General features: G+C 40.9%; 4 protein-coding genes across 4 annotated transcripts; 2 read left to right on the top strand and 2 right to left on the bottom strand.

The window, feature by feature from the left end:
• Window positions 1-45: 45 nt before the first annotated feature.
• Nup75 (nuclear pore complex protein Nup75) lies at window positions 46-2,595 on the bottom strand. Its single transcript, XM_002049550.4, has 6 exons — window positions 2,446-2,595; window positions 1,204-2,390; window positions 804-1,149; window positions 549-739; window positions 336-492; window positions 46-258 (listed from the first exon to the last, which is right to left on the bottom strand). The coding sequence occupies exons 1-6, from the start codon at window positions 2,470-2,472 to the stop codon at window positions 127-129; spliced, it is 2,040 nt and encodes a 679-aa protein (XP_002049586.1). The 5' UTR covers window positions 2,473-2,595; the 3' UTR covers window positions 46-126.
• A 272-nt stretch (window positions 2,596-2,867) lies between these two features.
• On the top strand, window positions 2,868-6,005 carry krimp (krimper). The gene is made up of 4 exons (XM_002049551.4): window positions 2,868-3,379; window positions 3,455-4,441; window positions 4,625-5,591; window positions 5,678-6,005. The coding sequence occupies exons 1-3, from the start codon at window positions 2,965-2,967 to the stop codon at window positions 5,317-5,319; spliced, it is 2,097 nt and encodes a 698-aa protein (XP_002049587.1). The 5' UTR covers window positions 2,868-2,964; the 3' UTR covers window positions 5,320-5,591; window positions 5,678-6,005.
• Window positions 6,006-7,860: 1,855 nt separating this feature from the next.
• Window positions 7,861-8,648, bottom strand: LOC6625957 (uncharacterized). Its single transcript, XM_002049552.4, has 2 exons — window positions 8,369-8,648; window positions 7,861-8,313 (listed from the first exon to the last, which is right to left on the bottom strand). Exons 1-2 carry the CDS (start codon window positions 8,542-8,544, stop codon window positions 8,049-8,051), a joined length of 441 nt encoding a protein of 146 aa, XP_002049588.1. The 5' UTR covers window positions 8,545-8,648; the 3' UTR covers window positions 7,861-8,048.
• Window positions 8,649-11,604: 2,956 nt separating this feature from the next.
• Window positions 11,605-12,898, top strand: LOC6625958 (hepatic leukemia factor). The gene has a single exon (XM_002049553.4). The coding sequence runs from the start codon at window positions 11,848-11,850 to the stop codon at window positions 12,424-12,426; it is 579 nt and encodes a 192-aa protein (XP_002049589.1). The 5' UTR covers window positions 11,605-11,847; the 3' UTR covers window positions 12,427-12,898.
• Window positions 12,899-14,064: the final 1,166 nt, after the last annotated feature.

The following is a 14,064-nucleotide window of genomic DNA, read 5'->3' as shown; positions in this document are numbered from 1 at the left end:
TTAACAAATCGTATAAATAACAAGAAATTAGTAATGCAATAAACGTTTACAACAAATTACGATTACGATGTATTTAAAAGCGAAAATATAAAATAAATTAAACTACAAAAGAAGTTTGCTTAAAAATCACGTTGCGGGTGCTGTATTCTCAATAATCATAGCTCTGGACAGATTTCGGGCACATGCCAAACGCATCAGATCCAGTATCTCCTCAACATTCTCTACGCGGTAGTCCTGGAACACGGTCTTAGATGTTTGCTGTGTGATGCGAAAAAGTGGTGAGTGCATATGAAAAATCTTTCATAATGAATGTAATGTAGTAAATGCTTGCTTACATTATTAAACTTGGCAGTGTTTAGTTTGTTGCGCTCTATTAAAGGCACTAGCTCCATTTCGAGATGCTGTAATATAGCAATAGTTTCCTTGCAGAAGATCTTTGGATCTTCAGACTCCAGCAGCGGCAAGGCATCAATGAGCAGCGAGGGCCAAAAACTGTTATTAAATTGTGTATTACTCAAAGGGTTACAAATTTAATGAAAATAACTTACTAATCAGGCGTGATTTTCGAAGCGAGCAGGTTGATGAGCAGCTCGGCACCGGAAAGAAAGTCGCGTTGGCGGTAAAACTCATAGAACTCAAAATACTTGGACAGAAATACCAAACGGGGCGAGACAAACATGCGCGCCCCAATACTCGTTATAACATCCGGACACAGCATAACGCCCGTACTAGAATAGTGCTGCGGATAATAGTGCGTGTAAATATCATGAGCACAAACAAAACACAAACAAGATCAAAGCTACCTTCAGTATAAAGTCGGCTACGGCTGTGACTAATAACACATCCTTAGAGCGAACGGCCCATTCCAGTGCGCTGCCATATCGCTGATCGGAATACGCGCGCTTCGATAGCACTTTACAGATATCCTGCTCGACGTTGACCAGGCCGCGTTCCTTGGCCATTGCTATAATCTTGAAGGCTTGGCGCTCGCTCTTTAGTGGAATGCGTGGCAGCAGCAACTCAATGGCAGCAATGCCCTCTTGTTTGCAACAGTCTAAATAATCAATGCCCAACTGCCAGAGATTGTGCGAGGTCATTAAAAAGCTGCCGTACTCAAAGATCATCGAGTTTCGCAACGCGGAGAGGTCGCTATGGGGTCATACATTAATAGGATGCATTATATTGTAGTGCCATGGTACTTACACATTCTGTTGGTCGAAATAAGCCTTGAGCTGGCCCGTGTGGTAGATCAAATCGATAAGATGTGTGGCAAACAAATGGCTGTCGTTGAGCTTTTGCGTATCGTAGATGAAGAGCTTGACATCGTGCTCCATCAGCTGCATAACCATGCGACTCATTTGTGTCATCTCCCAGTCGGGTCGTAGCCCTAGCCAGCGGTTAAGCCAATTACTGGCCGCTATGCGCAGCTCAAAGGGCTTGCATGCGGGCCTCGTGTAGAGCAGATAGCCGGGCAAAAATTCATACCAGTCCTGCGACTTGAGCAGTGCCGCATCCCAATGCTCGTTACTGCCCGAAACGAGGTGCATTATCAGTTCTAGCTGCGGCTCGCTGGCGAATACATGTGCAGTCAATTTTCGCTCCAAATCAACATGCCAGTACTCCCACTGGGAGCAAAACTTTTGCAATGCATAGCCATCTGTATAAACCGGCATAGTTTTAAGCACCTGTTCAGCTGTTTGGAAGGCGGGCTGGTTAGATTTGCGATTCTGCGAGAGTATGGCACGTGTTACATCTAGTTGGCCGAGCATTATAAGCGTTTTCAATGTATCCCAATAGCTATCGCACTCGCTGGCCTCCTCGGCCATGAGCAACAAATCAGTGGCATGATCTTCTGTATTGGGATAATGAAAGCGCGTCCATTCCAATAGTTGGGGGACAATCAGTTGGCTATGCTGCTGTTGCATGTAAAGTATCTCGAACAGATGCCACAGACACTCGATGGCATAAAAGGACATGATGGCGTCCGTATAGCGTTGTTCCCTAGACTCATTCTCTTGAACTTCAGGCAATTTCTTTGCTTGCTCCAGTTTCTCTAGGCAGCAACGAATTACGCTCCGATACGTTCGCGAAATTTTTATGTATTCTATTGTCTTTTTTGGACCTCCCTTTGAGCCCTGGCCAAGCGCTTGAAGCGTTGCAAATGTGGCATTTGTCTCAGCCAGCAAACTGCGAAGCAGCGGCTCCGTGTAGAGCGTCGTCTCCTGAGCCATGTAAATCAGCACCGCCCCCTCGCCAGCCGTTTCGCTTGGTGCGTCACGTGTACTCCATTTAACCGGCCGGTAAGCGCTCAGTGCTATTTTGGAGCCGCCTGGCACAAATCTTCCGGTAAGTGTGTTGCCGCAGCGCATGGCGAGTGCATCACCAAGCTCCTGAAAAGAAAAATTATTGATTGGTGTATTACATATAATTGTAACAAAAACTTACGAATTGTGGTACGGTATCCTCACTCATAATAAAGTCTTAAAACTGCAATCTTAACAAAACAACTGTCAACAGCAAGCAAGCGCGTTTTTATATGCGGCACATTAACCAGTGTTGGTAGAGTGTTGGTGTAGTGCAGTGTTGAGAATGTGTTGGCAATGTATCGAGTATTTAAAAAGGCCAGTATGCAGATACAACTTGCAACGGTCTTTTCATCTTGCTTATGGAAATCAAAAAGTTAAGACCTTCTTTGTAGTTCTTGGCTCTTTTTTAAAACTACATTTAATCCGAGGTATATGATACTTAAGAGATTTACTGACTGTGTTAACAATTTGTTTAGTTGCTTACAGCCGTTAATGCTTACTGCTACTGTAACTAACAGTAAGACTCTTTGGTGCTGTTAAACGAGTGAGAGTGTTGCCAGTACGAAATTGTTTCCATTGATGCTTTGCCGCTAGCTCTTAAAGTTCTTTAAATTGGCGGTTCCGTTTTTATCCATACAAATCGTAAAATCAAAACAAAATGGAAATAGACGATCTTTCGGCGATTTTGTCGCTGTTTGAACGCAATGTTAACAAATTACGAACTAATTTAAGTGCCTATCAAGTTGAAGTAGATGCTGTACGTCAGACGCTTCAAGAAAGCTGGTCGCATGTTGGGCGCGCAGACGGTCGCATTATTTCTGTTCACGATGCCCTCCTAGGCAGCGTGAACGAGGTCAACGAATATATAATCAAATTGAATTTACGCATTAAGCTGAACGGAGCATTTGGCATTTTCAAGAATGTGGATGCCAAAGAAGTTCTTAATAATCTACGGCGAAAATCCTTGGAGCACAACAATTTTAAAGTGAACCACACAAATCTGGATGGCATCGAGGTGGGCGAGCTGGACGTACATTTAGTAGGCGCCAAGCAGTCAGAAACTGAGTTCAAAGGTGATGCATTACAGCTTGTAACGCCAAACCATTTTAATAATAAATCAAATCAATATACGCATGACACGCCTACAGCTCGCGAAGGCTTAAATGGGACTGCCTCATCTGTGCGGCTTGTTACAGCACAGGAAAATTGTAAGCTGGAAAGCCCCTCGATCCCAGCTGCACCCACTGCTCCACCCAAACTACCCATCCCTCCACGCCAGGCAAAACTGCTGCCACCCAAAGGCGGCAGGCAAACGACAAGCAATGAAACGTACGATCAGCTGTTGAAGAACATAAGTAGCTTTGCCGAAGATAGCATTGTGCAGGTTACAATGATGCATCTCAATATTGCGGAGAATTGTATTTTCGTGGCCAAGTGGGGTCAGGAATCAACGCCGTTAAAAAAGTTGCTGGCGTGCCAAATGCCAATACAGGAACTAAATCAGCTGCCCGATTTTGGAGAGGTATTTGCTGTCTATGATGCTCAGGAGCAGATAATACCACGTGTGGTGATCAATGCACACACTGAGGGTGGCGGCTACGATGCCTATTTACTGGACTATGGCGAACATATTCACTTGGATGACGAAGAGGTAATCTTTTCGCTACCCAATGAAGTGAAGGTGCTGCCGGCCGAGGCTGTCAGATGCTTTGTTCGCAATCGGGAAGTTGGTAGCATGCGTCAGTTTACCTATAAAAATGTGAGGGTGCGTGTTTTGGAAAACAGTGGCAACGATCTAGTGGTTGAGCTCATGGAGGATGGACATCCTGAAGAAGAGACACAGTCATCAAACCGTTTTGTCAGCCATGAAAATACTCGGAAAATCAATTTGGATCTGGATTTAGAGGAGCAAGCGAAACCCATGGAGAACAACATCGTAAAAGAAACGCAATCGGCAAAAACTGAGCAACAATTAGCAGAACCAACTGTAAAATTGTGTCCAGCAGATTTGGAAATGCTAGAGAACATTGAGTGCGGCACTAGTGATGCGCTCAAGGCGGTGCTGGGCTTTAAACCCACAGACGATCAACGTATTTGCCGCCATTACGATCCAAAGATCAATGGGTGTTTTAAAGGTAAGCGTCCAATAGTTTCAAACTTTTCAATCCATCCACCAATGGATGCAACATATTTAAGTAATAACATTTTAAGATAAATCGATTTGCAAATTCATTTAAAATGTGTTTCTAAAGAATTGTTTGTAGATCTTTAATATGCAGACCTGTCGATCATATAAATATTGTGTTATTTGTTTCCAGGAACTAACTGTCGCCTGTTGCATCAGCCTTTTGCGCCACATGGCGCTACCAAGGACACCGAGCTGGTTGAAGCATTGCCTGACAGCATATATATATCTCCGGCGCCCAGAGATTTGGGTAGTGTGGTGCGCGTGCTGGTCACGTATATCAAGAGTCCAACCGAGGTGTATGTGCAGTTTGTAGATGACCTGCCGCCGCTGGTTTGGAGCAAGAAAGAAGTGCCCGAGTCGCAGTGTAAATTTAAACGGTCGCCGCATGTGCTGGACATGGTGATAGCGCTTTACACCGATGACTGTTACTATCGGGCGCAGATCATTGACGAGATCGACGGGGTATTTAAAATCTTTTATGTGGACTATGGCAACACGGAGTTTGTCACCATAAAGTCGCTTGCAACATGCAGCGATGCCATTAGCCTAAAACCGTTTAGGGCAAACAATTGCTTGATTGAGGGCGTTAAGCGCAGTTCCTTGGCTTCGCAACAACAAAACGCCGAGTGCGTAGAGTTCCTTAAAAGTGTAATTCTCAATTCAGAGTTCGATGTAATGCTGATAAGCCATATGCCCGATAATGGGTATGTGATCAAGTTCTTGGATCGTTATGCTGATGTGCCCAAGCAGATGATCAAACGTGGCTACGTGGAGCCCACCACCGATAATCTGCAGCACAGCGACAATAGTGTAGAACAGGCCTGAACGAACACTAACTATAGTAGCATTTTCTTTACCTATTAGTAGTAACTATTATAGCTTGTAAAATTCTATATCGGCGTCATGCCGGATGAGGAAAGCGGCGGATCTTGTCGCCGATGTCAAAAACTTTTGAGAAGTCGCAGCAGCTGGGTAGTTTTTATTTGCGTAGTCGCATTAGTTATGACATTGAGCTATGTGCTCTACCCGAGAAAAACGTAAAATACAACTAATACGCCATGGAGGAACCTTTTATTTTTTTTGCAACTCCTGCTTATGTAATTATGAAAAACATATGTTTATGAATATATATATATAATTGGTTTATGCCTTGATATATTTTGCATACGTCTTCAATTTCAAGAAATCTTCTGTCTGGCGAAAGGTGTTTCTGTTCGCAGCCCATTGAAGTGAAGGTGCTGCTGGCCGAAGTTATCAGAAGCCTAGCGGGAACTTGGCAGCATGCATCAGTCATCAACACCTATAAAGATGTGAGCGTGCGTGTTCTGTGAGTGTTGTTGGGGACAGTGACAACCATCTAGTGGTTCTTGGAGGACGGACACCCTGAGGCAACGACGCCTTCATCAATTCATATTATCAGTCTTGATAGTGTGATCAACTTAGATCGCTGCGGACGTGCTCAAGCAGGTGATTTAACTTCAAAGAAACTACCTTGGATAATGGGATTTGGGGTAAGCCAGTCCAGTTAGAAGCAAATATAAAATATTAAAGTATAAATATTTTATATAAACAATTATGAAAGCAAAAAAATGTGTGAAATTAACCCCGAAATTGGCGATGCAACAAACAGAATCTAAAATAAGTTTATATAGTATGGGTAGATGGTCTTCATAATCCTTTTATAGAAAATTTATTTTATGACTGGCTGCACCAATGTTACTCAAAAAAAAAAAATGAAAGCAACAAGCGGCCGTCCTGCTAAATGTCTGCAAGCGCTCAGATCTTTTAGGGTACTTTTACTTATATAGCGACATACAGAACTGGACTATATCCATGTAGTATCTATCAGTTCATTAGATAAGTCTTAATAAATGCATAGAGCTGTATGTCAAACTTTTGATTAATGGCAAAAGGCGGCCCATTAACAGTCATTAAAGCATAACGACAAAAAATCATGGTCTCGAGCTAAACTGTTGTCGCAAAGCTTGAAAACTAAAACAATAAAATAATAATACTAATTTCCCATAATGTGCAAAAGCAAAAAACCAACAGCAGTAAAGTTTTGGTCTGTTTGGTATCCAGGCTCGAGTTCGGTCAGGTCGTCGTCGCCGCGGGTGCTAATAGATTATGCCGCAACGATTAGAAAGGCAATAAATAACACCTGGCGGAGATCACATGCGTGTACGGCCAACATATCGGGTCACATGGGGAAGAACAAAATGACGACCCGCTTGCTATGTCCTGGTGTTGACAATTTAAATGTTTTAGCAGCAGGCCAAAAGCAAAGGGTAGAGCCTTTGTGTCATTCCAACTTAGCCCAGACTTATCAGGAATATGCCGTGTTGTGAATGACAACAACTGCATAACTGCGTATTTTATGTACGATGAATACGTGAAAGGACTTCTCAGTATTTTGATTTTTCAATATTTTTTAAAGTAACCTAGCAATTGAATTGAATGATTCCACCTTTGACAGCACAGATATATCTTCTTTCATGCAGTAGAAATGATATTTGAATTTCTTGTGGAGCACATATATATATCCTGAACCCATTAAAAATAGTATAGGGGTATATTGTACTTGTGCAAAATCCAAATATATATAACAGGCAGAACGAAGCATCTCCGACCCCATAAGGTATATATATTCTTGATCAGCATTAATAGCTGAGTTGATCTAGCCATGTTCGTCTGTCTGTCCGTCCGTCCGTATGTATGAACGCAAGGATCTCAGAACCTATATGAGCTAGAGAAGTAGGTGCTCCTAGTACCTGCGCAGATCGAGTTTGTTTCCGATAATCGATAACTTACTCCGCTTCCAAGCAATCGATAAAAATCGATATCGATTTGGGCAATTTTGGTCAATAATAAGAGCTAGAGCTAGCTTCTAAAATAGAATATATATGCATTTAATGTTGGATGAAGAGGGTTCGGGGTATACCCTAGTCGGAAGCTCCCGACTAGAACCGCTTACTTGTTTTGAATGTATATGAGGAGCAAAGTGCAATAAATGCAGGGCTTGGTAAATAACAAATAATTTAGTTATGCACTGGCTCGAACTACCTCTGCTTCAAAGCTGAGACTATATGGTCGGAGATTTCATTCCAAATGATTTCGAACTAAAATTAAACCTTATATTGTAATATTTAACTTGGGATGTATTCTGTAAAGGACAAAATCGTTTATACACTGTAGCATACACACCTGCTGAGACCACCCTACATGATAATTATATGAGTATTAAACATGGGGTTAAGTGTCAAAAGGATGAGAAGACCCTTGACATATGTTCCAAGCCAGGCAGCGCACATAATGATGATGAGGCCGAACCACCCTTCAGTATGCTCAAAACAAATAAAACCCACATTTACAATTTTGGTATATTTATTTGATTTTTTTTTTTTGGCTTGAACAATAATTTTGATGGACTGAGACACAAGAACGCAACTATTTGAGTTTCTAGAGTAGTTCGGGCGTTGCGGGGAACACACAACGTATAAACGAAATTGAATAACAAACAAACAAAACTTGGCCTGCTGCATTTGGCCTTTGGCCTAACAATTGGAGCCACGCCTGTTGCACTTGTGGCGCTGGCTGTTCAGGGAGTTGCCTCCGTCCAGGATGTCGGAGTTGACCTTCTGTAGTTCGGCAATGCGCTGCCAGGTGGCGCAAAAGTGCCGCACATTGCGAGCATTGGCCAACTTGGCAATGGGTCCCAATGTGCGATAGCCGTTATTAATATAGCGTATAAAGCCCTTGGCCGACAAATCCATGACAGCTGTCTTCACTTGAGCCTCCAAATCGCCGCAGGCAAATGATCTGCAAATGAATGGATCACAAATTTAAGCTAAATGCGACCTTATGCAAAACTCACTCCTTCTCCAGCATCTCCACAATATGTGTCTCCTTAATGCCATTCACATATTTGGGATGATCCTGAAATATGCGCACCATATCCATGATGTACAGTGGCAGATGAATGTGATATGAGTTTGAGTGCATCATCAAAGTTGTTGGCTCGCAGTCGCTTATGGGAGTCTCTTCACACATTTCGAATAACAATTTGCACGACTTAAATATTTAGCTATTTGTTTTTCTGGATTTAGTATATATATTAGATTGCGTTACTATTTGAGCATTTGTTTTGTGGAGACAACTAAAGCACTGCTAATGATACCATTGGCAACGTCTACTGGGTTACAGCCCTCGGTCTAAGTGCTAATGTCATCCACTTACAGGTGTCATTAACAGTTTGTCCAGCGATGTTTGCTTTCGGTTTGCTCTTCAATTACCAGCCGGAGCCGAACAAATATTGTAACAATTACATGTTCCTTTCTTGTTGTTTGGTTTTTTTTTTATTAGCTGGTAATTTGAATAATATATAAATAGAGCTCTCCCAAATAAGCCTCCCATTGCATTAGCTGGCGGGTCGCGTTCCCTGGGGTGTGTTAAGTGGCAATGGGCAAGTAAAAGGAATTTGGTTGTGGACTCAGGGCCCAAGCCTTGTAAATGTATTGGGGGGTTTAATTGGTGTTTACATTGAAAGTAGGCATAAAGGGCATATTAGTTTTATGCAAATGTATTTAATGCTTCGATCTCAGATAGTGTAAGATCTAGAGACTTAAAATTTGTTATATAAGTTATCCTTTCAAATGATGGATAACTACTCGGTATCCTGTTTTTTTGTCGGTGCTGGACAACCAAATTTATTAAGTATGGAAGCTTTTTTTTTTAAGTATATGCAGATCTAAAATATATATATATTTTTTTAGATATAAGAGGGACTTTTGTATTTACACACACTCTCATACCATCCTTAAACCCTAAAAATCTCATTAAATATTGTTGTTTATTATTTTTTTGGTTGCATGTTTAGTATTAAATTTTATCTTTATTAAAATAGCTTAAAAACTCTAGTTTTAATTTTAAAATATTAAAGGTAGCTCGGCCCGGGCTTCAGGCTATTGCCTAGTCGGGCAATCCCAACTGGAACAGTCTTGATTTTTTTGAGTAATTGATAATTTTCTATTTGTGCACAGCTAATTGTCAAAGCACAATGAACAGCAAAGTATAATGTCGATATTCCTCCTAAGTTAAGGATTTCCATCTATTTGCGAAGCATCAGTACAGACTTATTTCTTTTTCTTGCATAAAGGTTTGTTTCCCAATTCTCAGACCAGCCTGGTCGCTATGGCAATATCTTCTTTTGGGCTAGTTGCTGTAACTAGAATTTTATAGTACTTATTTCCGTTGCTTTGTCATCGAATCCTCAGGATCTCTTGCGTAATTGATATGGCATGTATGCCAGACATGCCAGACTGTGCACGCAATCCCTTTTACCATGCTCTAGCGTTAACTTTCGAACACCGTCAAAGACACAATGATACCCCCAAAACCAGGACAGTCAAAGGGTTAACTATGGTACAACTTTTGCCAGCAGATAATAATATTAGCGCATACATTATGAAATATTGTTAGGATGCCACCGTCAACTGTCGCTGACTTCCGGTTGTGGGCGGGGACGACCAACTGGCAATTTCCTTCACCCAAACAGGTGACAGTTTCTCAAACTAAACGGGTTGAAGAAGACCCACGACTGACATGTGGTAAAATGCTTTATGGGCAGGGTATCAAAACTTAATGGCAATTACATTGGTTTATTTGTTTCAGTCATGCTCAGATAGCAGTTGCACAGACCCTTTGATAACTTCATAAGTTAGATTAGCTAAATTGAGGGCTGACTTGCCATTTTTGGTTCTATAAATGCTATAAAAACAACTTCCTATGCTAACTGAATATCTTGTTTCCAGTCAGTTATATGTTGTGTGCCTCGTCAGGAACTTTGCCTTTGTGTTAGGCGACTTTCATAGGTTGCCAAAGCTCTTGATTGACAGCCCACGTGACTTGTCAATTTTACTTGGGCCTTAGTTAGTGAGAGTCTAAGGATATAGCAGAAGAAATAATGAATTAATTTCATAACTATAGAAACTTGATTATAAATGAAATTATTTAATGTTTTTATTTTTCAAATTTTGTAAGAGTACTCTTCTTCTTGTTATCCTTGACCGATCCCTATTAATTATTGAACCAAATATTTGTCTAATTTCGATGGAAAAAACTGTGTACATATTTATTTCTAATCGAGGAAATGGATGTATCCGAATAATGAAGTATTCTATATCTGTGTTTATTCAACAAAGTAGGGTGTATCTAGATTCACAATTTATGAATATTCTTTACAAAAAGGAAAAGTGATTTCGTTGCGAAAAACCCGAATTGAAATTGTCTGAAAAATCTTAAAAAATAATCACAGGATTATAAGCAAAAATGTTTGGTTGAATTTGTTTTCTACAAATTTTCATTATGAAAAGGTAGTGTAACAAATTCTGCTTCCCAGCTTTTATAATAATTCAATCAGTCAATCAGTCGATTCATAAATAATTTGTTTATTCCGAAAAATTTAATATAAAATATAATCACTTCCCTGTCTGAAATTTAACATGTTTACAGAACTCTAGTAGTAAGATTTATGTACTTCAATTCGTGCTTGTCGGCTTTCGAGTGCCCTTTAACCCCTATTGGGGCAATTACAGCTATTATTCTTAATCGTAATGTTTCATCTATAAAATGTTGGTCGATCAAAAGCGCAACGGTAAATTCCTTTATGGTCGATTTCTAAGCCCCCATATCCAGCCAGATGCCAACCCGCCCATTTCCATGTCCATTCGATCATTCTCATTGGCTGTTGAAAAAAGTTTCCAGCCCTACGTTGGGCCATGCTGCATAATAGTTGGCCAACTCATATAACCCTGTCTGAACTCTTGCCCATGTCGGGCAACACCCCCAACGAAATCAGAAATGTGGTCAACAACTTTTCATATTCTAGACATTTTTTTTTTTGGCTGCTGTCCAAGCGGCGGCTTTGAGGGGGTGGCTAATCAGACTAACCAGTTATATGAAACCCTTATAACTGTGCTGCAAAATAAATGTCATTCAACATGAAAAAGTGTCATGTATTTGACGAATAATTACCGTCAACATTGCGTGATTGGCTGAATCAACCGGAAGGCGGCCTGTGGCGCTATGGCTTAGATTTAGTCCTAACTGGTCTAGGGTTGGGGCTGGGCAAGGCCCGTTGGGGCTGCCCTCTGTTTGTACGTGTGTGTGTTTGAGTGTGTGTGTGTGACAATAACCTATAATTATTTAGTAGCTAGACAGTCAGACCGTAGGCAGGTGGCAGTGTGGACGGTTGGGCAAACTAGGAATACGCGCCGCAGGCTCAGAGACAACGCGGCACTCGGCGCGAACGGAACTCAAAACTCATTGTCGCCGGAGTTCTGAGAGCTGCTCAAAATGTATTCGCCCGCTAAATCGCCCATAGTAGACGTTACCGAAACCATCTCCCTGCACAGCGAACTGGACATTGACCTGGAGCCAAGTTGCAACTCAACCCTCACGATACCTGCAACGCATAGTCTGCGCATGCCGCTGCCTGGACTCGCATTGCCCAGTCTGTTGGCCTCCAAGTCAAATGGCGGCATTCCTGGTGCTACGTTACCCGCCTTCGAATATATTGCGCCGCCGAATCATGCCCTGCAGAATCTTGACTTTCCGCTGATGGAGCTCAACCGCGTTGGCATGTTTCCAGGCTTTTTGCATCGGCGGGCACGTGGCGAAAAGCGACCCATACCAGATGCCCAGAAGGATGCCAAGTATTATGAACGACGCAAGCGCAACAATGAGGCAGCCAAAAAGTCAAGGGATGCTCGCAAAATACGCGAGGATCGCATTGCGTTCCGTGCTGCGCTCCTGGAACAGGAGAACTCCATACTGCGAGCCCAGGTGCTTGCCCTGCGCGATGAATTGCAGACGGTGCGTCAACTGCTGGGCGCCACAACGTCCGGCATGTTGGGCGTGGCCAGGCAAGTCTGATGCCATTCCTGGACATCGGGCTGTACATAGAAGTGAAATTGTGTTTTGTGATTTATAGTTATAAATAAATTTTTAGATTGTATATAAGGGGAAAAAACCTGATTCCATTCCGAGCGAGGTTCAACCGATAAAATATATGGCTGAGGGTACGCCGAATTTTACAACTTTACCAAATGCCCCAAGTTCAATAATATAATTCTTAAAACTAGTTCGCCTCTGAAAGTTGGAGTCGAATTTTTCTGGCTGGAAGTTCCTGACTAGGAGATAGCCTAGGCCCGAAATCTAATCGCCCTCAAAATGCACAATCAGGGCATGAAAAGTCGATAAAGTCTTAACTTGTGGAAATAATTTTAAATATATAGTTTTTTCTTACAAGTATTTAACTCTATCAACTTTTATTTTGAGTTATTTTAGAACCGTCTTTGACTTAGATGTAAGTTGATGAAAATGTGACTTTTTACAAAAAGGAAATCATTTTTTCAATAAAACTTAAGCAAATTTCTCTAATTACGTTTTTCTAGATTTTTTTGAAAATTATATTAATTCTTTCATCCCCATATTGAAGTCGAACAAAACTAAACAAGAATGCGCTCGACTGAATAATCCTCTGTACCCCTCAGTCAAAAAACCTTTATGTTCTTGGTATATCATATATACGCTATATACAAGAGGTTTGTCACATAGCGTATATATGATATGCTAATTTATTTATATAAATTAATTTATATGTATGCGCGTCATAATTGTCTTATTACAAAGAAAACATTTCCTTAAGGCTCCTCAGTTGTAATTTTTTTCCTTTTTAATGGGAATAATATATAGGTCAATACAATTATCGTAATAAATGTAACGACGAAAATTATGCAGAAAATTTTCTTCTTACGTGGCGAACAACCAAGATTACGTCGGCGAAATGATTCGCGGAGTTCCACAGACGGCATGCTGCTGCTCCTGTTTAACTAATATATGGCAAATACTATACTTCAAATGTGTACATATACAGATATTATTAATAAGTAAAGAAAATGCTACTATATATGTTGTTTAATCAGGCCTGGTGTAACTAAGAACTTCACCTAATTGTGACACACTCAGTGTTCCCCAAGTCCATATAATAGACCTTATGTACCCCAACGATATCCTCAAAGATCTACTTAGGATTGTAACATTCATGGGAGTCAATTGCAGCCATCATTCTTAATCACTTTCTGAAACCTCAACTCCTACTATAAAAATAAGAGACTTGAAAGACGTATGTTCTCCAGTAATCCGCGCAGTACATTTTTTGATAATTCGGCCATTTCTATGAAATCAATATCGAAATGCTGTCTTTCGATATTATTTTGGTGACATATAATTTGGCTTGAAGTCTTTTGTATAGCATACACAGATCACCCCTTGGATATATCTCCCGGTGTTCGGGAATATAATACCCTTCTAAGCCTAAGGAAATAGGGACATAGGGTTTACAAACAAGAAAAGACATATATGATTATTTATAAATTAAATACTTTTTTTTTTAATATTTAGAGTATAACTTCAAGGAGACGAAAAAATGTACGAGCCACTTCTATATTTGCTATATATTACCTAAAATTACGTACAAGAAGATACACACACATTATATAGTATAAGTAG

The sequence above is a fragment of the Drosophila virilis genome, chromosome 5, assembly GCF_030788295.1.
Source record: "Drosophila virilis strain 15010-1051.87 chromosome 5, Dvir_AGI_RSII-ME, whole genome shotgun sequence".
NCBI lineage: Eukaryota > Metazoa > Arthropoda > Insecta > Diptera > Drosophilidae > Drosophila > Drosophila virilis.
The sequence above is the reverse complement of the archived record's forward strand: the minus strand, read 5'-3'. Positions and strand labels throughout refer to the sequence as shown.

Coding starts and splice junctions, on each gene's coding strand:
- Nup75 (XM_002049550.4), bottom strand. CDS start 2,472: ATGAGTGAGGATACCGTACCACAATTC. Junction 740..803: donor TAGCCGACTTTATACTGAAG/GTAGCTTTGATC, acceptor TATTATCCGCAG/CACTATTCTAGTACGGGCGT. Junction 259..335: donor ACACTGCCAAGTTTAATAAT/GTAAGCAAGCAT, acceptor CGCATCACACAG/CAAACATCTAAGACCGTGTT.
- LOC6625957 (XM_002049552.4), bottom strand. CDS start 8,544: ATGTGTGAAGAGACTCCCATAAGCGACTGCGAGCCAACAACTTTGATG. Junction 8,314..8,368: donor GTGGAGATGCTGGAGAAGGA/GTGAGTTTTGCA, acceptor ATTCATTTGCAG/ATCATTTGCCTGCGGCGATT.
- krimp (XM_002049551.4), top strand. CDS start 2,965: ATGGAAATAGACGATCTTTCGGCGATTTTGTCGCTGTTTGAACGCAAT. Junction 3,380..3,454: donor GTCAGAAACTGAGTTCAAAG/GTGATGCATTAC, acceptor ACACGCCTACAG/CTCGCGAAGGCTTAAATGGG. Junction 4,442..4,624: donor GATCAATGGGTGTTTTAAAG/GTAAGCGTCCAA, acceptor ATTTGTTTCCAG/GAACTAACTGTCGCCTGTTG.
- LOC6625958 (XM_002049553.4), top strand. CDS start 11,848: ATGTATTCGCCCGCTAAATCGCCCATAGTAGACGTTACCGAAACCATC.